This window comes from Podarcis tiliguerta (assembly GCF_965153285.1).
Source record: "Podarcis tiliguerta genome assembly, chromosome: 13".
Lineage (NCBI taxonomy): Eukaryota > Metazoa > Chordata > Lepidosauria > Squamata > Lacertidae > Podarcis > Podarcis tiliguerta.
This window is the reverse complement of record NC_139546.1, coordinates 43,775,862-43,802,486: the sequence shown is the minus strand read 5'-3', so window position 1 is coordinate 43,802,486 and position 26,625 is coordinate 43,775,862. Positions and strand designations below refer to the sequence as shown.

The 26,625-nt window shown below is 46.2% G+C and overlaps 3 protein-coding genes across 3 annotated transcripts; 1 reads left to right on the top strand and 2 right to left on the bottom strand.

Moving 5' to 3' along the window:
• Positions 1-4,404: 4,404 nt before the first annotated feature.
• LOC310662261 (putative olfactory receptor 10D4) lies at positions 4,405-6,823 on the bottom strand (the record flags this gene model as incomplete). The annotated part of the gene is made up of 2 exons (XM_083409041.1): positions 4,405-5,356; positions 6,807-6,823. The coding sequence occupies 2 exons, from the start codon at positions 6,821-6,823 to the stop codon at positions 4,405-4,407; spliced, it is 969 nt and encodes a 322-aa protein (XP_083265167.1).
• Positions 6,824-8,979: 2,156 nt separating this feature from the next.
• On the bottom strand, positions 8,980-12,235 carry LOC310662074 (olfactory receptor 10D3-like; the record flags this gene model as incomplete). The annotated part of the gene is made up of 2 exons (XM_083408840.1): positions 12,169-12,235; positions 8,980-9,910 (listed from the first exon to the last, which is right to left on the bottom strand). Exons 1-2 carry the CDS (start codon positions 12,177-12,179, stop codon positions 8,980-8,982), a joined length of 942 nt encoding a protein of 313 aa, XP_083264966.1. The 5' UTR covers positions 12,180-12,235.
• An 8,354-nt stretch (positions 12,236-20,589) lies between these two features.
• LOC310662469 (olfactory receptor 4E1-like) lies at positions 20,590-26,170 on the top strand. The gene is made up of 2 exons (XM_083409402.1): positions 20,590-20,708; positions 24,919-26,170. The coding sequence occupies exon 2, from the start codon at positions 24,926-24,928 to the stop codon at positions 25,889-25,891; it is 966 nt and encodes a 321-aa protein (XP_083265528.1). The 5' UTR covers positions 20,590-20,708; positions 24,919-24,925; the 3' UTR covers positions 25,892-26,170.
• The last annotated feature ends 455 nt before the right edge of the window (positions 26,171-26,625 follow it).

The window sequence follows — 26,625 nt, the reverse complement described above, 5'->3', positions numbered from 1 at the left end:
TCTTAACCCGAGGTATCACTGTATAAGAAACAGCTCTTAATAGTTCAAGTATATTGCATAACACAGGGGTCAGCAAACTTTTTCAGCAGGGTGGCCGGTCCACTGTCCCTCAGACCTTGTGGGGGGCCGGACTATATTTTTTTTTGGGGGGGGGGGAATTAACAAATTCCTATGTCCCACAAATAACCCAGAGATGCATTTTAAATAAAAGGACACATTCTACTCATGTAAAAACACGCCAATTTCTGGACCATCCGTGGGCCAGATTGAGGAGGCGAATGGGCCGGATCCGGCCCCCGGGCCTTTGTTTGCTTACCCATGGTGTAACACCTCATTATCATCATCATTGCAGTCCTTTCAGGATTGACAATGACAGCTTTCACATATATCCTTTTTAAAAAAAAAAAAAAAAAAAAGAGTATTATGAAAATGCAAACATACAAAAAAAGGAAAATAATAATCATAACATAGAATCATAGAATTGTAGAGCTGGAAGGAACCCCAAGGATCATCTAGTCCAACCCCCTGCAATGCAAGAATCTCACCTAAAGCATCCATGAGAGATGGCCATCCAACCTCTGCTTAAAAACCTCCAAAGGAAGGAGAGTCCACAACCACCCGAGGGAGACTCTTCTACTATTGAACAGCTTTTGCTATCAGAATCTCCTTTCTTGTAACTTGAAGCCTTTGGTTCAGGTCCTAGCCTCCAGAGCATGAGAAATCAAGCTTGCTCCATCTTCCATGTGACAGCCCTTGAGATATTTGAAGATGGCTGTCATATTCCTTCTCAGTCTCCTCTTCTCCAAGCTAAATATACCCAACTCCCTCAACCGTTCCTCATAAGGCTTGGTTTCAAGATCCATAATCATCTTGGTTGCCCTCCTCTGCACTTGTTACAGTTGTTGTTGTTTAGTCGTTCAGTCGTGTCCGACTCTTCATGACCCCATGGACCAGAGCACGCCAGGCACTCCTGTCTTCCACTGCCTCCCGCAGTTTGGTCAGATTCATGTTTGTAGCTTCCAGAACACTGTCTAACCATCTCGTCCTCTGTCGTCCCCTTCTCCTTGTGCCCTCCATCTTTCCCAACATCAGGGTCTTTTCCTGGGAGTCTTCTCTTCTCATGAGGTGGCCAAAGTATTGGAGCACTTGTTACAGTAGGGTTCCTCAACCTCGGCCCTCCAGATGTTTTTGGCCTACAACTCCCACAATCCCTAGCTAGCAGGACCAGTGATCAGGGATGATGGGAATTGTAGCCTCAAAACATCTGGAGGGCTGAGGTTGAGGAAGCCTGTGTTACAGCTTCTCAACATCCTTCTTAAATTGTGGTACCCAGAACTGGACACAGTATTCCAGGTGTGGTCTGACCAAGGCAGAATAGAGTGGTATTATTACTCCCCTTGAAGTAAATCATTGTACTTTTGTTTTAATAGGATTTTATATTATGACTATGAAATACAAATGCTTTGAATAACAAATACAAATAAGCAATAAAATGGGATCAAGTCAGCATACAAAAGCAAGGCAGGGCATTTAAAATTATATGCATTGGAAATAGTTACACCCAGGATTAACTCATATTTCTCAAGATGGCAAAGTGAGTCTGAAACATAAGAAATAAAATCCCACCAAACAAGAGAACGGAAAAAAACACAACAGAAGGTAGGCATTAAAATAATATAAAATGAACACCTGCAGCAGAGACTTTTTCATCAAGCTGGAAAAACTATCTTAGTTGTTTTATGGTACATTGATAAAACACCTTGTGAGACATACACGAAAGGTCATTCAGAAATTAATAAATGGAGACTAAAACAAGAATAATGAAATTTTGCATAGACGACATTTGCCCAAATTCATCTCCTCTCCTATGTAAATCATTTCATTTGGTTCATATGTAGTTTGGGAGGAGGTATCCTGGACCTCCCAACTGGTATGGTATATTTTAACTGAAAAATATCCCTAGTGGTTAGACACTGGCATCCAGAACTTATTTGACCATTTCCCCCTTACCATCACTGCTTCTGCTAAGGACAGGTGTTGGGTCCAACTAAAATCAGGCTGTGTCTCAGTTCTGAAGCATGGAGAGAGAGAGAGAGAGAGAGAGAGAGAGAGAGAGAGAGACCTTACTTCTTTGTGTTCCTCATGTTTCCAAATTTGTCTTCGCAGATATCTTCTTATCGCTAGACAACATGTTTGTGTCCCCCAGAACAGCAGTGTATAATGCCACGAAACATATCAGCACATTAAAACCAGTGGGAAGTATTCTTCTCAAGAAAAATAGGCTATAGTTGCAAGACTGCTTAGCTTTCTCAGGATTGAGTTCACATGGAGTTCAATGCGGACTAGTCTAGGGTCCAAGCTAGTCTTGGATATCACACTGAGTTCAACAGAAACTTAAGTAAATGTGACTAACTTAATCTGGATCCAACTGCAGAGACATCCAGAAGCCTTCACTTGAGGAATCAAGTTTGGGGTAGCAGTATTCAAGCATTCGAAAGAATGGGGGCTCCAGTGAATTCACTGGCAGTGCACCAGTGCAACTGTCTAATCCATCCTAGAGCAGTTTGGTTCCTTCCAGACTACAACTCCCATCAGCCATAGGCAGCTTGGCCAAGGGTGATGGGACCTGCAGTGCAAAGCCATCTAGAGGGCACCAGGTTGACAAAGGCTGTTCTAGCAGCACCGTTATTATATTGAGAATGATAGGGAAAAGAAGAAATCTCAAGATTCTTGACCACCATACCATGTGCTGCAGAAAGCAATATACTAGTGATACATTCATGATTACATTTGAAGAGGACACCGAATTATTATTATTATTATTATTATTATTATTATTATTATTATTATTTTTAAAAATTGTATACCTCCCTACATTTGCAGGTCTCATGGTTCACAACATAAAATCACATCAGAAAAACACAAAATGCATAATAAAAACAAGAACAAGAACAAGAAGAACCCAATAATCCCACACACACATTTTATTTTTTTATTTTTCAAAAAAAAAAATATTAATTTTCCATGTTTATAACAAAAATAACAATTAACTCCTTCAATTTACTATCTTCCTCTCTTTTCTTATTGGCTTAAATCCATATTACTATACAACGTTCTTATTCCAATCCTAGGCCTATCAGATACTTTCAGGTATCTTCTAATTATCTTATATTACAATATTTAACTAAATAGTCTTTAAATTTCTTCCAATCTTCTTGGTGCTCCTCTTCTTTCTGATCATGGATTCTCCCAGTCAGTTCTGCCAGCTCCATAAATTCCACACACACATTTTAAAAGGGCATTGGATGTCAGTCAGTCAATGGCCTGATTAAAGAGGAACGTTTTTGCCTGGTGCCTAATGGTGTATAATGAAGGCACCAGGCGAACTTTCCTGGGGAGAGCATTCCACAAACTGAGAGCCACTGCAGAAAAGGCCCGTTGATGTGGATCCACCCTCCGGATCTCTCACGGAGGAAGCACACTAAGAAGGGCCTCACAAGATGATCTCAGGGTCCAGGTAGGTTCATATGGAGACAGGCGACCCTTGAAGTATTGCAGTCCTAAGACATTTAAGGCTTTGTAGGTCTAAACCAACACTTTAGTATATGTGCTGTCAGAGCGAGCACCAAAACCAACACTTTGAATTAGGCCCAGGAACTAATAGGTAGCCAGTGCAGCCCAACCAGGATAGGTGTGCAGTGGTACCTTGGTTCTCAAACGCCTTGGTTCTCAAATGCCAAAAACACAGAAGTAAGTGTTCCAGTTTTCAAACGTTTTTTGGAAGTTGAAGGTCCAGTGCGGCTGTCGGCTATTGTTTCCAGGGCACCTGCACCAATCAGAAGCTGCGCCTTGGTTTTTGAACATTTCAGAAGTCAAACGGACTTCCGGAATAGATTGAGTTTGGCGCTTTTGTTTTTGCTATTTATTTTGCGTTTTTATTTCTGAGGCTTTTTCAGTTAATTTCTTTTTGTGACTATGTGGAACCCAGTCCAGCTACTGATTGATTGATTGATTGAATGTGTGACTGTGGAAATGGATAAAAGCCCCCCATCTAAACAATGACTATCATCTTTGCAGGTAAAAAAATATTTTTTAAAATTTTTACCATCTACAATACTGTCTTATTTATTTTATAGTACAGTACATTAATTATTGCTTTCATTTTATGGATCAATGGTGTCGTTAGAGAGTAAAATTCATGTTAAATTGCTGTTTTAGGGGTTGTTTTTAAATTATTTTCTATGGGAAGGAGCGCCTTGGTTTTGGAACACGTTGGTTTTGGAACAGACTTCCGGAACAGATTAAGTTTGAGAACCAAGGTACCACTGTAATATGCTCAAATATGCTCAATAAAAGGCCAAAATGTTTATTCCAAGCATGCACCCTTTAGGAACATGATGTTCCTTAATGTGCCATCAGCTGTGGGACTGTCTGCCTCCCCATTAGTTTCTTCAGGGCTGCTTTCACATCCTTATTGCGCAGAGTGTAGATGACTGGGTTGAGCATGGGGGTAACAACATTGCCAAAGATCTGCACCGGGGTGACCAGCACCCCACTCAGAGACGGCTGGGTGTAAATCAAGGCACAGGGTCCAAAGAAGAAGGTAACCACCAGAAGATGGGAGGCACATGTGGAGGCCGCTTTGCGCCTCCCCTCCCCAGAATTCATCTGTGTGATGGAGTAAATGATGCGGACATAAGACAAGAGGATGAGGAAGAAGCAGGTCACACCCACAATGCCAATATTGTTGAAGCCCACAGCTTCGATGATGGTAGTATCTGCACAGGCCAACTTGACGACTGGGAAAACATCACAGAAGAAATAATCTATTACATTAGGGCCACAGTAAGGCAATGTGAACGTGAGGCTGGTGAGAACGATGCCCTGAACAGAACTGGCGAGCCATGTACCTGCCGCCAAGATGATGCACACCTTCCAGTTCATAATGACCATGTACCGCAGTGGGTAACAGATGGCAATGTAGCGATCATAAGCCATGACAGTATATAGCAGGCACTCAGAACATCCCATAAAATGGTAGAAGAAGACCTGGGACATGCACCCCCCTACGGAGATGGTCCTGCTTTGTCCCCAAAGGATAGATAACATTTTGGGAGTGGTGACGGAAGAGAAACCAATGTCTAGGATGGCCAGGTTGCAGAGGAAAAAGTACATAGGGGTGTGGAGATGAAAGTCGAGGAGGACGGCCGACATAATGGTCAGATTTCCCAGCAAAGTGCAGAGATAGAAAGCCGAGAAGACAGTGAAGAGGATGGTCTGGAGGCCTTCGGTGTTGGGGATTCCGAGGAGAATGAAATGGGTCACTACTGTGTGGTTCTTCTGGTCAGACCCATCCCTACAGCAGCAGAAAAATAAGAACGTTCATGTTGTTTCTCCTCTCGTGCTCTGAATTGTGATAGGAACATAGGAAGCAGCCTTGAACCACATCAGGCTATCTGGCGCAATATGGTCTACACTGACTAGCAGTGTCACATACCCTCCAACCTTTATCCAATGAAAATAGGGACGTCCCATTCCATAATGATAATTTTGCTGTTTATACCCTATATACCCTACACACCTTACTGGGTTGCACCAGCCACTCTGGGCAGCTTCCAACATATATAAAAACATAATAAAACATTAAACCTTTTTTTAAAAAACTTCCCTATACAGTATTGCCTTCAGATGGCTCAAGGGTCCAATAACTCCATACCCTCCAACATTTCTCCAATGAAAATAGAGACTTCCTAAGGAAAAGCTAGGGACGCGGGTGGCGCTGTGGGTAAAACCTCAGTGCCTAGGGCTTGCCGATCGCATGGGCGGCGGTTCGAATCCCCGTGGCGGGGTGGGCTCCCGTCTTCGGTCCCAGCTCCTGCCCACCTAGCAGTTTGAAAGCACCCCCAAGTGCAAGTAGATAAATAGGGACCGCTTTATAGCGGGAAGGTAAATGGCGTTTCCGTGTGCTGCGCTGGTGCTGGCTTGCCAGAGCAGCTTTGTCACGCTGGTCACGTGACCCGGAAGTGTCTCTGGACACGCTGGCCCCCGGCCTCTTAAGTGAGATGGGCACACAACCCTAGAGTCGGACATGACTGGCCCGTACGGGCAGGGGTACCCTTACCTTTAGGGAAAAGCTGGACATTCCAGGATCAAATCCGAAACTCGGATGGCTACTCTAAATCAGGAATGTCCCTGGAAAATAGGGACACTTGGAGGGTCTGCTGTCATGCCAGGACAACTTTAATCCACTTTAATTGCAGAAACCTAAATTTCCTGTTATGCCCTCCTACAAAATCCAGGCAGTCAGCAGGCACCTGTCTCTGAACCCTAAGGTTTCATTAAAGTATTGTAGCTAATACCCACTGGTGCCCTGCCACTCCCTCCATTTTTACACTACCATTTCAAAGCCACCTAATCCTGCAACCATTGGTACTTCTTGAGCAGCAAATCCCATAGTTGTTTTATGTATTTATGTGAAGAAATAAACCAATGTTTACCGTGCAACACTGGTGACGTGGAAAACCAATTCAGGTGCCAGAGAAATTTGGATGCAAAATGAAGCCAATTCCCCATAACTCCTTCACCATCATTGTGATGCCACCAGCTATTCTCACATCAGCCACAACAATTTGGTTGTGGAAGAATGCCATCTCTCACAGATCTATTCACACACACATCTGCCTTTTGACTTACCTACAGGATGCATTCAGTTTTCCAGAGCACATAATCAATTAGTGCAGAAGAAATTAATGTTCTAATTCAAACTCATGCACAACTAATGGGAGAATGAATTTTAGAGACATTACTCATGAACACCATACATAGTGCCACACTCCAGTGGCTTCACTGCTTTTATGCCATCCTCTTTTGCTCATCCTGGTGTCTCAACCAGGTTTGTTTGTTGTTTAATAGTTTGACAACCATAAGGGACTTGATCCCTGATGGCTCACCAGTTCCCCAAGCCTGAAACCTTCAAGGAGATAGCAAACGAAGTGCAATGGTTTCATCATTTCAGACATTACCTTATGCAAGATAGATATGTTTCCCAGGATGTTTCTGACCACAATTCAAAGTGTTGGTGTTGACCTTTAAGAGTCCCTGGATCTGGTCTGCAACCACCCGCTCAAGAGCCTTGTCAAGAAGGGGAGATTAGCAACTGGCCGGTAGTTACTTAGATTTTCTGAATCCAGGGTTTACTACTACCTCCTTTAAGCAGGCAGGGACTACCCCCTCTTCCCTTCCACCCCGCAAAGCAAGGGCAAGGATGGGCTCAAAGGGTGCATGGCTGTTGCTTCTTTCTCATGCCGCCCTCCCCTAGCCAGATCATCCCAGCCTCGCAAAGCAGATTGGCGCTGGCGTCACGTTGGTGGCAGGGGTTGGGCTCGTGCATCCGCACCCACCTGCCAGCCCTGGATGCCAGGAAGACACACTCCACCACTGCCCTCTTGCAAGAAGGCACTGATCACTTCCCTAGTCCAGACAGCTGCCCCATTTCCTTCTACAGTGGTGCCTCAGGTTAAGAACTTAATTCGTTCTGGAGGTCCGTTCTTAACCTGAGGTACCACGTTAGCTAATGGGGCCTCCCGCTGCTGCGGCACAATTTCTGTTCTCATCCTGAAGCAAAGTTCTTAACCCGAGGTACTATTTCTGGGTTAGTGGAGTCTGTAACCTGAAGCGTCTGTAACCTGAAGCATCTGTAACCCAAGGTACCACTGTACTTTTAATCAGCCAAGAAGAGCAAGGGTCTAGAGCACAAGTGATCGCCCTGACCGATCCAAGCAGTTTGTCAACATGCTTGAGCCTTACGAACTGAAAGTCACCCAACACAACAGGACCAGACAGGGCTCTGGACACCCCTTGAGATTCACCTGCTATAATAGATGATGAATAATAATAATTGTTTTTATTCCTCTCCTCCTTCCTAAATAATCTTGCTTCACTGGGCCTTATCTCAGACGCATTCCAAACAATCAAAAGCACTTCCTGGGATGTGGCCTGGGAAGAGACATGGCCTGGGAAGAGCCTTGAAGGTCACATCGTGAGGTCTGGAGGGCTGTATTTTGCTCCCAGGCCTGAGGATCCCAATCTCTGGAAGAGCAATGTGCCCTCATGTTGCGTGTCTAGACCCCGCAACCACCCCTTGTTGAGGAATAAAACACACCAGGACACAAATATTAGGTTAATGTTATTGGGCAAATTTAGGCCACAACTTTACTGATTACAGAATGTGAGCAGTAATTGGCTTAGGAATTGAATGGACCCGACTATATCTGACTCCTGCCTGCTGTGCAGGGAGTCCGGTAAGGGTAAACCAACAGAAGGGGGAGCCCTGTCGATGCAAACCAACTCGAGCTCCCCCAGGTGTTCCCGATGGGGGTCGTGTCATGGCCCTATCCCCACCCCGGGCTTCGGACAAGATCCACACCCCCAGATTCCTTTAACAGAATACCCTTAAGCTTGGAGGGGCAGGTGACGGCCACACCTCTCCTCCCCCATCAAAAGATCAAACAATGCCTAACCACAAACCTTACAAAGTTGTGACGATTGCTACAAGGTAGGTAAAAACCAAATGGCCCGTGCAAATTTTGCCAAGTGGAAAAATTCCTACCAGGCCCCTCAACGACAACCAACCAAGGTCCATAGGAAGGCCAATGAAAACCTGTGAAAAGGGAGGAAGGGTGGGAGATTGAAGGAGCGAGCCAAGAGGAAGCCCTCCGGCTCACGCCTCCGTTTAAATGGTCCCGGCCACACCCCCACCAGCCAGCAGATTGGCTGGCTGAGTGGTGACGCAGCCGGGGTCCCCAGGGCAATGTGGGAATTCGTCCCCTGCCCCAGGGGAGAGTGGGTGGCCACGTGGTCCACCGCAACTCCTCCCCACTAGGAAGTGGAGCAGACTTATCATATTGTGCCATCCAGAGGTGAGAAGCTTAGTCTGATGTTCTGTTTCCAATTTGTTTCCTCCTCTTCAATGGAAAGGATCTAAGCGCCCTTCATCCTCTTGAAAGCTGCCTGAACCTCCTTGTTCCGCAGAGTGTAGATGATGGGGTTCAACATCGGGGTGACCACATTGCAGAAAATCTGGATGGGTGTAGCTAGCACATCGCTCAGGGACGGCTGGGTGTAGAGGAGAGCACAAGGCCCAAAGAAGAAGCAAACGACGGTCAAATGGGAAGCACAGGTGGAAGCTGCCTTGCGCCGGCTTTCCGCCGAGCGCATCTTCAGGACCGAGACGGCAATTCTGACGTAGGATGTGAGGATGAGACAGAAGCAGGCCATGGGCACCACGCCAATGTTGGTGAAGCTCACCGTCTCGATGATGTAGGTGTCAGCGCAGGCTAGCTTGACCACTGGGAAGATGTCACACAAGAAGTAGTCCACCTCGTTGGTTCTGCAGTAAGGCAACGTGAAGGTCAAGCTCGTCAAAATGGTGGCATGGAATGAACTAGTGAACCACGTGCCCGCTGCCAGAAGGGCACACACTTTCCGGTTCATGATGACTGTGTACCTCAGTGGGTGGCAGATGGCGGCATAGCGATCATAGGCCATGACGGTGTAGAGGAGGCACTCGGTGCTTCCCAGGAAGTGGTAGAAGAAGACCTGGCACATACATCCGCCTAAGGAGATGGTTCTGCTCCCTGCCCAGATGTTGGCCAGGAACTTGGGAGTGCTGATGGAAGAGAAGCCCAGGTCTACCACAGAGAGATTGCAGAGGAACCAGTACATGGGAGTGTGGAGGCGAGCATCGGTGATGATGGCCGAGAGGATGAGGAGGTTGCCAAGCAAAGTGATGAGGTAGAAAGATAGAAAGACGGCAAAGAGGATGTTGTGTATGCCTTCGGTGTGGGGGATGCCAAGAAGAATGAATTCCAAGATTACGGTGTGGTTTCGCATTTCAGATCCAACCATGTTGCTAAAGGGATATTTTTTGGTGGGAGGGGAGAGAGAAAACACACAGTCTTGGTCAATTCTTCAGAAATGCAGCAAAACTATTTAGGATACTGAGTTGCAAAGGATCTACATCTGTTGTGAGGAATCTGTGGCCCTCCAGATGTTGATGAAATCTCAACTCTCATTAGACCCAGCCTGCATGGCTGATGGACAAGGATGATGGGACTTGTAGTCAACATCTGGAAGGTTCCCCTTCTACAGGAGCTGGAAGCAATTCTCCAATGTTTCAAACAGAAGTCTTCCCCAACCCTACCTGGAGGATTGAACCATTTGCAGTGTTTGTCAAGCATATACACTTAGAGTCAGCTCTAGATATTATTGGAGGAGTTGCAGATAAGAGCCCTAGCTCATCTTCTTCCTCCTGTGCTGACTGGCTATCTGAAATAGGATGGACACGCTGTAAGGCAGAGTCTGGAATGAATAGCAGCTGAGGGAAGGAAAGCACCAGAGGTTGGGCGCTGGAAGCAAGTGAACAGTAGAAGGGAGAGGAGAGGCTGTAAAACAGATCGGAGCATCAATTGGACTGCAGATCCCTTTGAGCTCTTATTTCTGAGTAAGTTTGCATAGTGTCAGGCTACAACCTCTTAGAACTTACTTCTGAGTAAGCCAATAGGATTTGCAGCTAGGTAAGCATTTTTAGGATCAGGCTGTAAAGCGCTGGGGTGTCCAGCAATGTGCATAAATGTGTGAACTGTGCAAGTTTCTGCGGAATCTCGTTCACAGATCTTTTCCAGATAATCTTCAGGCAAAGCACCCATTTTGCTATCAAGCTTTCAGCACACTCCATGGGACTCATTACAGAATTAGCCCTGCAGAAATCTGTGCCATGAATTCACTGTGCACCCTTTGGCCTCAGTTCCTCCATCTCTAAAATGGGAAGCTGCCCACCTCATCAGAAGGGCAGGTTGTAGCAGCTGGAGTGGGTGATCAAGGCTAAATTAGGTGCCTCCAGCAGCTAAGAGCCTGGGGTAATTCTGCAAGCATTTCACCAAAGTGAAGATAATAATGCAGTAAAGGCAATTATCCTGAATCAGGCTGCAGCAGAGCTAGAGTGAGGGAAATTCTGCTGAGAAGCCAGCTCTGGCAGGCTGCTCTCTCCATCAATTGTCACCTGGAAGCAGTTTCATCAGAAGGAGAGAAGGGAAGAAGGCTATTTTAATTAAGAACTAATTCTGGGCTCATCCACACTTGCCCTGCGCTTTCTAGGCATGTGTTAAAGCGTCGTGTCCCAGTGCATTCCCTGCACAAACCTGTTCTGAATGCTGAATCAGAACAAATGACAATTTGGATTTTCCACATATTGCTGTTTGCTCCAATTCAGCAGTAAAGAGCAGTTTTTTTCATCCGGAAAGCAGCAGGACAAAAAAAAAGTGCTCAGATATCATAGAATCATGGAGTTGGAAGGGACCGTGTGGATGATCTAATGTAGGGATGGCCAATTCCCAAGAGACTGTGATCTTCTCACAGAGTTAAAAACTGACAGTGATCAACCCCATTTTGGGGGGGCTCAGGTCAAAGTTGTTGAGCTTCTTTTTTTAGGAGGGAAAGCCCTGTTTTGGGGGGTTCAGGTTGTTGAGCATTTTTTAGGGGAGCCAAGGTTGTTGGGGAGAGCCAGTGATTTACCAGTGATCTACCACAGACGTCCAATGATCTACCAGTAGATCACGATCTGCCTGTTGGGCATGCCTGCCAACGCCCTGCAATGCAGAAATTTTTCACCCAAGGTGAAATCTCACAACCTTGAGATTAAAAGTCTACCAGCTGAGCTATCCCAGCTTTGTGGCTCATTGACGTATAAACCTATTCCTAGAAACATGGCACAAAAGGAAGTCCAAATGAGCCCTCAGTGGTGAGAAACATGTGTGCTACCAGGTCTTTTTATTAAGCTCCAACTCCCATAAGCCCTTGCCAGCATGGCCAATAGTCACGGATGAAGAGAACATCTGGAGGAACGCACCCTGAACTAGCACCTGAGTTTGTTTGTTTTCCCCCCTCCCTTCCTATCCCTTTTTCCCTTTGTGTCATCCCTCCTAGATTGCAAGCGGAAGAGTAGGATCATTGACCTTTGCAAGCCGTTCAGCCAGTTTGTACCGAAGAACAGGGCAAATACATTTGGTGAATTGGCAGCAAAATGGGACCTTTTGAATAAGGAAAAGTAGATGTTTAAAAAGCATTTCAACAACAAAGAAAAGGAGCCGGAGAAAAGAAATATTCTCTTACCCTGCATGCATCGAAGACAGGGAGTTACTGCATTACTTAGTTCTTCTCTCTGATTCTGAATCTTATCTCAGCCCACCACCAGCACCTGTTTCCTTGAAATAAAACTTCTACTGATTGATCAGAGCTGGTGTCTTCCCTTCTTTCTTTCACAAGAAAATCTACTTTGCTCTTACATCAGTTCAGTAAAAACGCAGATCTCCTGCGTTGCAGGTTCTGAAAGTCTGAACAGCCCCAGTCTTCTGGAGGCATCTTTACATCTTCTGTGTCCTTCTGTAGGGATTTGAGACTCTGGAGAATGCCTTCCAGTCTCCCTGTCTCATGGCAGTGCTCAATGAAATCACCAGCAGTGTTGCATCAGTTGTTTTGAACAGTTAATTAGCTGCCTGTAAAATGGATGGGGAGGCAGTCGTCTCTTAGAGGTGGGCTGTCAAACAAAGCCTGGGGCCTTTAAAATATCTCTGTGGCACCCTTAGCACTCTCCAAGGAAATGATCATCTCCATGTTTAAGGATTAGTGCCTTGATAGGAAAGGAAAGGAGTTACATGTGACCTCTAAAGGTTGTGAAGAATGCACAAAGGCCATGGTGGCTATGTCCTCCCTCCAATGTCACAGGCAGTATGGCTCTGAAAACCTGTTGCTTGGAATCAGAATTGTGGAGAGCACTGCCGAACTCCTGCCCTCCTTGCAGGATTCCCATAGACATCTGGTTGGCCACTGTGAGAAAAGTATGCCAGACCAGATGGGAGCTGCAGTCCAACAGCATCTGGTGTGCCCTTCATTGGTTACCCTTGGAGTGGACGCGAGTGGCGCTGTGGTCTAAACCACTGAGCCTCTTGGGCTTGCTGATCAGAAGGTCGGCAGTTTGAATCCCTGCGACTGAGTGAGCTCCCGTTGCTCCCAGCTCCTGCCAACCTAGCAGTTCGAAAGCACACTAGTGCAAATAGATAAATAGGTACCACTGTGGTGGGAAGGTAAACGGCATTTCCGTGTGCTCTGGTTTCCGTCACGGCGTCCAGTTGCACCAGAAGCAGTTTAGTCCTGCTGGCCACGTGACCCGGAAAGCTGTCTGTGGACAAACACTGACTCCCTCGGTCTGAAAGCGAGATGAGCACCACACCCCATAGTCACCTTTGACTTGGCAACCATCCAGGGGTCCTTTGCCTTTTACCTTTTACCCTTGAAGTAGCCATCTGGACTGTGGGAACAAAGTCTTATTCGGAGTAGGCCCACTGAAATTCATGGACTTAATCATGTTCATTAACTTCTTTTTCCAACTATATCTTATTAAGTTTCAACATAACATATTCAGTCATACCTCGGGTTACAGCCGCTTCAGGCTGCTTTTTTTGGGTTACGGACCTCCGAAACCTGTAAGTACCAGAACGGGTTACTTCCAGGTTTCGGCAGTTGCACATGCGCAGAAGCACCAAATTGCAGCCCACACATGCGCAGACGCAGGTTGCTAACACTGCGGGTTGCGAACATGCATCCCACATGGATCACGTTCGCAACCCGAGTGTCCACTGTACAATCAAAACGCAATTACATCTTTTTGCTTATGTGTGTTGATTTCCCACCTAATTTTCCATGGAATTGCTGTTTCTTCCCTTCTGCTGCTCTGTCTTCTATCTACCAAATCATAACCTCAATATTATAATCTGATTACTTACGTTGCTCATGGCTCAAATCCTGCTCACGAGTTCGTCATATGGTAGCATTTCTTTAAGTAGTCCAAAAAGCCATGTTCATTAACTTCAGTGGGTCTATGCTGAAGTAAGCATTGCATGGAACCCAGAAGGCTGGACCAGACAGACCTTTCATCTGATCCAGCAACCTCGTCTTACACCCTTCTGTGTGACAGTGGATCAGAGTGTCTTGGAAAGGAATAGACTCTTCTCCATTAGAAGTTGACTGTCCACCTATCAGGGATGCTGCTGCAGCTGTTTACTGACAGGAGGGTGGACTGGAAGATGTTTGAGGGCCCTTCCAACTCTAGGATCCTATCAATGTTATCCACAGCAGAGCATTGTGCTGAGATTCTGCTCCAACAGCAACACTGAGCAGGCTGGTAGCTTTTGTGCAGATGGCGCCTGGCTTCCTTCCACTGTGCTACTCATGGCACAGAAGTATACAGCAGCGTCGCTCAGTCTTGCCACGTCTTTTTTCAGCGTGGTGCGGCGAGATTCTTTGATCACGTCTAGCGTGAACTCCTCAGCAGCTGCAACAGACTTTCCATCATAGCCGTGTCCCAAGTAGGACATTGTGCTCCCAGCCTGCTTGTACCAATACATCGTGTCGTGGGACGCACTTAGGTTTTGAGTACAGTCAATCAGGATCTTGCCTCCTTCCAAGGTGAAGACTTTCTCAGGTTGCATGACTTGGCCAAAGACAAAGCACTGAACCACTGGGTGGAAAGAGATGGTGATTATAGGAAGAAGATGCTGAAGGAAGGGCTGTAACTCACTGGGGGTGCAGAAGCTCCCAGGCTCAATCTTTCACAGCATCTACAGGTAGGACTGGGAGAGACACTCTGTCTGAAATCCTGGAGAGCCTCTGCCAGTTGATGTAGACAATATAGAGCTAGATGGATTGGAACAATCTCTGTCTAAGACCCTGGAAAGTTACTGCTGGTCAGAGTATTGGACTAGATCAGGCTTAGCTTACATGGCGCCCCCCAGAGTTGTTCCTGGACCACAATTCCCATAGAATCATAGAATCATAGAGTTGGAAGAGACCACAAGGGCCATCGAGTCCAACCCCCTGCCAAGCAGGAAACACCACCAGAGCACTCCTGACATATGGTTGTCAAGCCTCTGCTTAAAGACCTCCAAAGAAGGAGACTCCACCACACTCCTTGGCAGCAAATTCCACTGTCGAACATCAGCCCCAGCCAGCATGACTAATAATAATAATAATAATAATAATAATAATAATAATTGTATTATTTGTACTCTGTCCCTCTGGCTGGGTTGCCCCAGCCACTCTGAACAACTCCCAGCATATACAAAAACATAATAAAACATTAAACATTAAAAACCACCCAATATAGGGCTGCCTTCAGATGTCTTCTAAAGGTTGTGTCGTTACTTATCTCCTTGACATTTGATGGGAGGGCATTCCACGGGGTGGGCGCCACTACCAAGAAGGCCTTCTGCCTGATCAGAAATGATGGGAGTTGAGGACCAACAATATCTGGAGGATATTGCCTAGTCTGAGGGTAGATGGACACAAGGGTTTGACTCAGCCACACCGTACATTGAAAGCACTATGATAGCACTTGAAACGGTCATGGCTTCCCCCTGAAGAATTCTGGGCGCTGTAATTTGTTAAGGGTGCTGAATGTTTATGGGCAGCTCCCTAGTCACCTCATCGAACTACAATTCTCAGACTTCCCTGTGAAAGAGGATTGATAGTTAATTGTACGAAATATACTTGGAGTCCATAACATTGTATCTTTGAGGGGAATAAGGATCTCCTAATGACATTCAGCATCCTTAACAAACAACAGTTCACAGGATGAGCTAGATTTCCAAGAGCAAATAGTAGGCTCACCAATTGTGAAGAACAGGGCCAGGAACATCTTTCGGCTCAAAGCTGAAAAGTAGCTGTTCTGCTGAAAAGAGGAGGGTGCCTGGCCGCCCCTAGCTCTTAACAGATCCTTCTGTCAAAAGATCACCACATTATGACGGAAAGGGAGTTTCCTGTATCGCTCTGAAAAGCCTGCTGATCTCGGCACACCACAAACCACCACCACAAACCGATGCTTTGCTTTCACCCTGTTTCCCCTTCTTAAAGCTGAAAATAGGAATGATCCAGAACATTCTACATACAACTCATGACCAATTGTGGAATCTGTTGTAGTTTTCTTATATAGCAGCTGCGGGGTGGCTGGGTGTAACTTAAACCAGGGAAATAGTACGGATGAAAGGGTTAAAAAAAACCCACACCCCTAATAGCACTGCTCCTATGATATTTGCAGCCCCTTGTGTATAGGGAGCACCCTGCTTCAGTGTCTAACATGTGGAGGAACATGTGGAAAAGAAAAAGCTGTCCCTTTAAAGTCAAGAAGAGTAGAAGTTGGCAGTGGCGTAGCGTGGGGGGTGCAGGGGGGGCCAGCGCACCGGGCGCAACATCTGGGGTGGGGGCGCTCGCACTCGCAGCTCTCTGCCCCTACCTGGCTCACTCACTCTCTCTCACTGCAGTGCTGGCTGTGCGAATCCGATCCGAGCCGCCGGGTCGCCGCCCACTGTGGAGGGGAGGGTGCCAGGCGTGCGGTGCGGTGCAGAGAGAGAGCGAGGGACTATCTGGGGGAGGGACAGTGCAGCGGGGGGGCGCAAATTACTTGCCTTGCCCCGGGTGCTGACAACCCACGCTATGCCACTGGAAGTTGGCCCCCTCTTCACCACACATTTAAAACAATATCCTATCACTTTAAATGGACATGGCATCCCCCCAAAGATTCCTGGGTGCTGGATTTTGTTAAGGGTGCTAAGAGTGGTTTAACAATCAATCCCTCTTCCCAGGGAATTCTGGGAACTGGAGCTCCATGAGGTGAATCGGGGTCTCCAAATGACTCTCATGCATAGCTGTCAACTTTTCCCTTTTCTTGTGAGGAATCCTATTTGGAATAAGGGACTTTCCCTTTAGAAAAGGGAAACGTTGACAGCTATGCTCTCATGCTGAGCGGAATTGGCCTCTGTATGTTTAGAACAACAGACTTAACAATGGTTAGAAAACATGTTTTGACCTCCATTTACAGGGGCAGAATTCCTTGGAATGAGGGAAGGAAAAGGATGAAGAGGTGTGGTGAAAAATTTAAAAGGAGGCCCATGTTTCAAGCTGGGGTGAAGGGAGGAGTGCAACCTGTTCAACCCAAACCGAGCATTAAAGGGTATGCCTGTACCTTCAGTTGCCGTAACTTGCGGATAGCACAACCTCTTGCTCTTCTAGATCCAATGTGTGAGACAGAGACTAGCTAGGGAAGTTATCATCAGAAACAGATACATGAAGCATGAAGAAGACTTGCATTTCTCATTGTCATGGGCTGTGATGTCCATGACGTAATTTGATGTCGGGACACTGGCAGGCCCCGTAATGAGATCAGAAGCCTCTCATTCTGTTTCAATCACACCTTCATCTCCTCTTCGTCCTCCTTTTTTCCAGAATTTTATCCTTCCTTATCACAAAATTTTAAAAGGCATTGATCATTCCTGGTTGTTTTCTGACCCCTAGTGGTCACTTTTGTCATTCTCCAAGCTTACCTAAAATTTGAAACAGATGTTGGGGGTGAATATAAACACCTCCTCTCTCTACTTGCATCTTCCTTCTTTAAAAACATAAGAAGGGCCTGCTGGATCAGCCATCTAGTCTAGCATCCTGTTCTCACAGTGGCCAACCAGATGCCTGTGGGAATCCTCAAGCAGTAAAAAGGTCAGGAATCCCCCTGACCATTAGGTCCAGTCACAGACGACTCTGGGGTTGCGGCGCTCATCTCACTCTATAGGCCAAGGGAGCCAGCGTTTGTCCACAGACAGCTTCCGGGTCATGTGGCCAGCATGACTAAGCCGCTTCTGGTGAACCAGAGCAGCACACGGAAACGCTGTTTACCTTCCCGCCAGAGTGGTACCTATTTATCTACTTGCACTTGATGTGCTTTCGAACTGCTAGGTTGGCAGGAGCTGGGACCAAACAACGGGAGCTCACCCCTTCGGGGGATTTGAACCGCCAACCTTCTGATCAGCAAGTCCTAGGCTCTGTGGTTTAACCCACAGCGCCACCCGCGTCCCATGACCTCAAGCAGTACTCAAGCACAATATCTTCCCCACCTGAGGTTTCCGGCAACAAGCATACAGAGGCATTTCCTCCCCCAACCACAATGATTCTTCAACATCAACTTCATTGGACTGGTCATTATTTGAATGCCTAATTATCGTCTTCCAAAGCAACTACTCCATTCCGAACTTAAAAATGGAAAGTGTAATGCTGGTGGTCAACGAAAGAGGTTTAAAGACTCTCTCAAGGCAAATCTTTAAAAAATGTAGTATAAACACAGACAACTGGGAAACACTGGCCTACAAGTGCTCCAGTTGGAGAACAGCCTTTACCAAAGATGTCATGGGCTTCGAAGACGCTTGAACTCAGGACGAAGGGAGAAACATGCTAAGAGGAAGGCACGCTTGGCAAACCCTCACCGTGATCAACTCCCACCTGGAAGCCTATGTTCCCACTGTGGAAGGATGTGTGGATCCAGAATTGGCCTCCACAGTCACTTATGGACTCACTGTTAAAACCATGTTTATGGAAGACAATCTTACTCAGGTATGAGTGATCGCCAAAACAGAAGAGTCAGCTTTCTGTCCCTTCTGAGCATGCTAAGTCCTCACTGAGCTTCGCTGGGTTCCCCATCCACCACCTTTTTTATTTTAAACAAGCCTAATTATACATGCCACTTCTGTGTAGATGGTGCTGGTTTGGCTACATAAGCATTCACAAGCATTCACTGTTAGGCCCTGTTTGCACCACACATTTAAAGCAGTATGATATCATTTTGAAAAGTAATGGCTTCCCCCAAAGAATCCTGGGATGGGTTCCTTGATGGGTTCTTGATGTAGTTCTTGATGGGGTTTTAATTCCTCTGAAGGAGCTTGGGGGTACTCCTGGATCCTTTGCTGTCGCTCAAGGCTCAGGTGGCCTCAGTGCTTCCATCAGCTTCAGCTGGTGGCCCAGCTACGCCCCTATCTGGACAGGGATAGCCTAACTACTGCTGTCTATGCTCTGGTAACCTCAAGGTTAGATTATTGCAATGCGTTATACGTAGGGCTGCCTCTGAAGACAGTTTGGAAACTTCAGTTAGTGCGGAATTCAGCGGCCAGGTTGCTCACCAGAGCAAGACAGTTTGAGCATATTACACCAACTGCACTGGCTACTAATTAGTTTTTGTGCCCAATTCAAATGCTGGATTTGACCTCTAAAACCTTGAAATGGCTCAGGACCGCAATGCCTCAAGCACCACCTCTTTCCATATGAACCTACCCAGACCCTGAGATCATCTTCTGAGGCCCTTCTTCGTGAGCCTCCTCTTCAAGAGATCCGGAGGGTGGCAACATGAGAACAGGGCCTTCTCTGCAGTGGCTCCCTGTCTGTAGAATGCTCTCCCCAGGGAAGTTTGCCTGGCACCTTCATTACACACCTTTAGACACCAGGCAAAAACGATTCTTTTTAACCAGGCCTTTGGTTGATCCAGTTTACATCCTATGCCCTTTTAAAATGTGAGGTTTTTGGGGGGGTTGTTTTTCTTTTGAATATATATTTTGTGGTTTTATATTTTGATTTTGTTCTGTGAACCGCCCTGAGGCTCCAGGGATAGGGCGATATATAAATTCAATAAATAAATAAATGTTTGTTAAGATGTGCTGAGAGCTATTAGGGGACCTCTGTTCCTCTCACAGAGCTAAAATTATCAGAATGCCCAGTTCTTCTTGACATGGAACTCTGGGAATTGTAGTTCTGTGCAGAGAGAATTGTTGTTCCAAGAGAAAAGCAGTTCAGCTCTGTTTTCTGCAGCCAGTGAGAAAGGCACCCTTTTCCGGGGAGGGAGTTTTGTATGTGTGTGTGTGACATCACATGTCTACGTTGTGGCAGTGGGCACCTACGGGCCTGAGAGTGAGATGCCACCCCTGACGCACTTTGATGAGGTTGCCCTGGACCCCTCTAGTTCTCCAGATGTCACTGAACTCAAACTCCCATCAGTCCCAAGCAGAATAGCATGGGATGATGGGAGTTGTAGTCCAGCAACAACTGCAGGGCCAGAGGTTTCACATCTCGGGGAGGGGCATGAATAGGTTGAAATTGGGGGAGGGGGTCAGGCTTGTGGCCTCTTGCCTCCTCCTCACCACCATTATTCAAGGGCTTCTTCATATCTCACCTCACCAGGCAGCACAAAAGCACATTCACATTGCATCAGAACAGCAGATTATCCAAATTCAAGAATACAGTGGTGCCCCGCAAGACAAAATTAATTCGTTCTGCGAGTTTTTTCGTTCTATGAGTTTTTTCATCTTGCGAAGCACCACTGCATATTGACGGTTTCCCGTAGGAATGCATTGGCGGTTTTAAAAAAAAGGCACAAGACGTTTCGTCTTGCGAAGCAAGCCCATAGGGAAATCCGTCTTGCGAAGCAACTCAGAAAACGAAAAACTCTTTCGGCTTGCGAGTTTTTCGTCTTCCAAGGCATTCGTCTTATGAGGTGTTTTTTCCTTCCCCTTGCAGAGAACAGCGATGCTGTACAAATGTTCAGAAACATCGTGGAAGTTTTGAACGTCCTATTTCCCTTGTGGTGCCTGTCAGGAGTTCTGATCTCTGCGGGGCTGACTTGCTAAAGAATTGCAACAAAGTGAAGTTGGCAAGAGCCTGGATTGATGCAAAACAGCAGAAGGTTATATATCCTGAGAGAAACAATGCTGCAGCCTGGTTCTTAAACTTTTCAGAAGACAACAGTGGAGAACGGCAGCTATAATCCCGAGGCTACTGCAACCTTGCAGGTCTTTTTTTTATTTATCATTTGAAAGCATGGATCACTTGAAAAGATTTAGGGGTTGGTTGATGCTAAAATAACTTTCTTAGAGGTTTGAAATAAGACTCCTTATCAGCTTCTCCTGCTCCTCTTCTTCTTCTGCTTCTTTTAAGATAAAATAAATCTTAAGCAAGGATGTGGGTGTGAAGGCAGTTCAGACCAGGGAAAAGAGGAGTTTAATGCTCCGCAAAGCAGTTTTTCTGATCAAAATCACACACACACACACACACACACACACACACACACAAAGTTCCAATTGCATTTGCCCCAATGTACGGAAAAAAATCTGGATTCATTTTTCTCCAGCAAAATTAACAGCAGCTCTCTCTTTGTGTGTGTGTGTGTGTGTGTGAGTGAGAGAGAGACAGAGAGAGAGAGAGAGAGAGAGAGAGAGATTTTGATTTTGATAGGGGAAATCTCAACAGCATGAATTTCTCTGAAGAAACAGATTTTGTATGTGGTTTTGACTAGGGTAACATTTTTGCAAGCACTTGCTCCTAACGTAACGCATTTTCGTATGTCATTTCTACTGTTATGTTCATTCCCCTAATATATGCATTTTTGTAAAGCTTCGTTGGCCGGAGACCTTCACTGCAAGATTTAGATAAGTGTGGATTTTGATGGATGGCTGTGTGTCGATTCTTATATTGTTTCAGAAAGTGCGAAGTTAATAGGTTCATCTTTAAATGTGGCCTGAATCAAATCTCTCCCCCATCCCTTACCACCTCTGAATTAAGGTGTACTTTGGCCCCTGTATGGTTACCATAGTGAAGTTATAGCAACAATTATCTATATTTCATTTGAAAGCAATCTGGCTGCATTGCCTTGTTTCTTTACCACTCTTTACAATCCTTCTCCTCCTCTCCTCTCTCAAAGGAGGGGGATTCTCCCAAAGAATCCCAGGAAGGAACTGTAGTTTATTAAGAGGTGCTGAGAGCTACTAGTAGCCCCCTGTTCCCCTCACAGAGCTAAAATTATCAGAATGGCCAGTTCTTCTTCACATGGAACTCTGGGAATTGTAGTTCTGTGCGGAGAGAATCGTAGTACTGAGAGAGAAGCAGTTCAGGCACCCTTTTCCAGGGAGGGGGGCTCAGAAGTGGAGGAAGAGTTGTGTGTGTGTGTATGATATCACATGTCCACCTTGTGGCAGTGGGCACCCACAATCCTGAGGGTGAGATGCCACATATATGGTTAACTAAGAGTTGGTGGTAGGGGACAAGGGTGGCACTGTGGTCTAAACCACTGAGCATAGGGCTTGCCGATCGAAAGGTTGGCGGTTCGAATCCCCGCAACGAGGTGAGCTCCTGTTGCTCAGTCCCTGCTCCTGCCAACCTAGCAGTTCGAAAGCACGTCAAAGTGCAAGTAGATAAATAGGTACCACTCCGGCGGGAAGGTAAACGGCATTTCCGTGCGCTGCTCTGTTTTCACCAGAAGCGGCTTGGTCATGCTGGCCACATGACCCATAAAAACTGTCTGCGGACAAATGCCGGCTCCCTCGGCCAGTAAAGTGAGATGAGCACTGCAACCCCAGAGTAATCTGCAACTGGACTTAACTGTCAGGGGTCCTTTACCTTTACCTAAGAGTTGGTGGTATGTGTGTACAGGGGACAGAATACATGGGTGGATAGGAAGATCATTGTGTCAAAGATCTATGGAGAAGCAGAACAGGCTTCAGGATTTTTCAGCACCAGGGTGGATAAATATCAATGATTTTTTTTAAAAAAACAATGTTTTTTAAAAAATAATTTAAAAATTGGATTTTAAAAATTTAAATCAGATTTTATTCTTTTAATTGGATTTTTTAAAAAAATTGGATTTTTAAAATAAAATGCTTTTGGAGGAAAAATCTTTCTAAATATAGTTTTCTATTTAAGTTACATTATAGTCCAAAAGATTCATCAGGAAATAAGGGTTTGTTTTAAGTTTTTCATGTTTGCTAAAACTCAGTCTAAGGTGTTTATTTTAAAAAAATGTTTAACCACATCAGTTAACAAACATGGATACATATGGTGTAATGTTAATGTTTTAGTTAAATAAATTGTTTAAATTGTTATTACGAAATGATTATTTTTCTCCTTCCAATAAAGTACAGAAGAAAAGTTGTCCAAACTTAAACAGTTAACTTATTAAACCTCACAAAAATGTCATAATTATCTGTCTATGTATTTCTAATAGTATAACCAAATCAGTAATTTTTGATATAACTGTAAAAACTACTGTGAAAATTTATAATTCCAAAAATGAAATCTTCATCTGGTTGTAAATATTAAGATTACAGCAGCAAGAATGAGCCTTTCTGTAAAAAAAAAAAAAAATGATTTAAATCAAGTCTTACTGACTAGTGGTTTAAATTGTGATTTAAATTGATTTGATTTAAATCAAATCCACCCTGTTCAGCAGCACAGTGCCAAAGAATATATATTTACATGTAGAAGGTTCCAGATTCAATTCCTGGCATCTCTAGGTAGGACTGGGAAAGTATGTTGGTGAAGCCCTGGAGAGCCACTGCTGGTCAGAAGAGGCAGGTTGTGGTGCTGAACCTCAGGGCTAGTGGCTGAAGGTGGCACTCCAAGCCTCTTTGTGTGGCCCTCAGTGTTTTCCATGGGCCATGCACCCTTCCCCAACCAAACCCATTCCTAGCCCTTCCTCTGCAGCCGACCTGAGTGATTTTGTCAGGCTAGAATAAAACCCCTTAAACTCGGATCCTGCCTCTTGTTTCAAGTCTTGGTGCGGCTTAACAGTCAATCCCTCTTCTCTGGGAATTCTGAGAATTGCAGCTGTGTGGTGGGAATAGGGGCCTCCCAATAACGCTCAGCACCCTTTGCAAACTACAGTTCCCAGGATTCTTCATGGGAAGCCATGACTTGCTTGAAAGCATGGTGTGGTACTACAGTACTTTAAATGTATAATGCATATCATTATTATTATTATTATTATTTAAATTTGTATATTGCCCTGTACCCACAGGTCTCAGGGCGGTTCATAAGATAAAATCACAATATAAAAACACAAAATGCATAATCAGAAACAAACCAGTAACCCCTCCACAGACTGACCATGATAGCTACCGGTACAGTGGTGCCTCGCAAGACAAAATTAATTCGTTCTGCGAGTTTTTTCGTAGAGCGAGTTTTTTCGTCTTGCGAAGCACCATGGCGGGGAGGGGTGGGGAGAAGCAGGGCAGCTGCCACAGCCGGTACCTAGGACTCACCCGCGCCTTGTGGCCACCGCGCGATGCGGCTGCTGGAGGGCGGCGGGGCTCAGGAGCGCGACTCTGGCTGCAACGCTGGCTGCTTGCGGCAACGGCTCCTGAGGGGAGCGCGCGAGGGCGGTGGGCAGCGGCGCGAGGCAGCCGGAAGGTTGGAGGGAGCCGGAGGAGCCGTCAGCCGGAAGGTAGGAGGGAGCCGGAGGAGCGGGGAAGCGAGCGTGCGTGCGTGCGTGCAGTGACCGTCACCATGACAGGAGAGGCAGGGCTGTTTCGTCTAGCGAAGCAAGCCCTTAGGAAAATCCGTCTTGCGAAGCACCTCAGAAAACGAAAAACCCTTTCGTCTAGCGGGTTTTTCGTCTTCCGAGGCATTTGTCTTGCGGGGCACCACTGTATATAGAACCTCCATGGTCAAAGGCTATTATGCCATTAGAGGCCATTTTCTAGGGAGCCAATAGCAGGAATGGGCCATTGCTTTCATGCCCTCCTTGTGAGCTTCCCCCAAAGTCTGTTTGCACCCTGAAAAGTCCATAAGTAGAGCGCCGCTTCTGCACGTGCGTGAAGCGCAATAGAGCGGTTCTGCGCATGTGCGAAGCATGCAGATCGCTTCTGTGTGCACATGGCAAAACCCGGAAGTATACACTTCCAGGTTTGCTGCATTCACAACCTAAAAATCCACAACGTGAAGCGAACGCAACCAGAGGTATGGCTGTACTTTACAAAGTTGTATATTATGAAGATCTTCACCTGTTACAGTATTTGTAAGAATATCACTGAATTTGTCCACGGCAAGTCTGCGTTCATATGCAAGCTGTTCATATGTTGCAAGTTTGTATAAATCAGATATCTTCAATCTGTAAACAGCTCTGAGGGTTTCTCTTTTCAATCAAACAGTATGTAGAGTGTATGAAATAATAAATAAAGGACCTTCTAGGTCACTCAAAATGTTCTTCTGCCCTTTCCCTTTCTCTAGAACAGAAATGGAAGAGCGTGTGGTTCCAAACTGGACTGTGGTGGCCCCAAACCAGACCTCGGTGACCAAGTTCATCCTCGTGGGGCTATCCAATGACCCTGGGACGCAGCTGGTGCTCTTTGTGGTCTTCCTGGTGGTCTACCTGCTCACCTTGGCTGGCAATATTCTCATTGTGGTCACCATTATCCACAACCAGGGGCTGCACACTCCCATGTACTTCTTCCTGAGCAACCTCTCCTTCATCGACGTCTGCCACGCCACAGTCACTGTGCCCAAGATGCTGGCTGACTTCCTCTCAACTGCAAAGACCATCTCCTTTGGGGGCTGCGTGGCCCAGATGTTCTTCCTCCACCTCTTTGCCTGCACGGAGATCTTCCTCCTCACCGTCATGGCCTATGACCGCTATGTGGCCATCTGCAACCCGATGCATTACCTCACCATCATGAACCAGAAGGTCTGCCTCCTGCTGGCCGGCACAATCTGGTTGGGTGGCACAGTGCACTCTCTCGCTTTGACTGGCATGACCATCAAGCTACCCTACTGTGGGCCCCAGAAGGTCGACAACTTCTTCTGTGACGTCCCCCCAGTCATCAGGCTGGCATGTACAGACACCTATGTCATTGAGATCCTCATTGTTTCCAACTCGGGGCTGATCTCCGTGGTCTGCTTCGTGGTCCTCGTGGTCTCCTACGGCATCATCCTGGTCTCCCTCCGCAAACGTTTTGCGGAAGGCCGGCGCAAGGCACTCTCCACGTGCGCGGCCCACCTCACGGTGGTGACACTCTTCCTGGGGCACTGCATCTTCATTTATTCCCGCCCCTCCACCAGCTTCTCGGAGGACAAGGTGGTGTCGGTCTTCTTCACTGCCGTCACCCCTCTGCTCAATCCCATCATCTACACGCTGAGGAACGAGGACATGAAGCAGGCGCTCAACAAACTGTTTGGCAGGAAGGTGACGGCGGGGGAAAAGTGAGGGTCCGGCTGTACTATGAGGAGGTGCAGAGGGAAGGTGGGGAGAAGGGACCAGGTGAAATCTCACCACCAGCCAGGGTGAAATCAGGCAAGCGAGCATGGAACCCTATGGATCTCAATCTCTGCACATCTTCCATGGGTTCACCATGAAAATGTGGGGTTTGGAACATAGAGGAGAACCTGGCACTCAGAGCTTTTCAACTTGGGTACATGAGGTAAGACAGTTTCCTGATCCCCCTGATCAAATTTCAAACTCCTGCAATCACAAAAGACTTATCCTAATAATAATAATAATAATAATAATAATAATAATAATAATAATAATATCTTTATTGTCATTGCCCCCTTCGGGGACAACGAAATTACTTGACTGCTCCATAAAAACACTAATTAAACAATACAATATAATACAGCAAGGGAGATTAGATGACTTTCAAAGTCCGGGCTTCCCATTCAGGGCCGAGATCGCTCTGGAGAAGAAGCTGTTCTTAAGACGGCTCGTTCTTGTCTTCAACGTCCTGTATCTCCGTCCCGACGGCAAGAGCTCGAAGAGACAGTGACCAGGATGCAATGGATCTTTTACTATGTCCAGTGCCTTCCTATGGCACCTTGTGGCATAAATCTGCTCTAAGTGGAGAGTGGGCAGCCAACAATGCTCTCTGCTGCCTTAACAACCCTGCACAACCCCATCCTGTCCTGGGTAGTACAGCTTCCGTACCACACACATAAGCCATA

What these genes read in the sequence shown, in the direction of transcription:
- LOC310662469 (XM_083409402.1), top strand. Translation starts at nt 24,926, where the DNA reads ATGGAAGAGCGTGTGGTTCCAAACTGGACTGTGGTGGCCCCAAACCAG.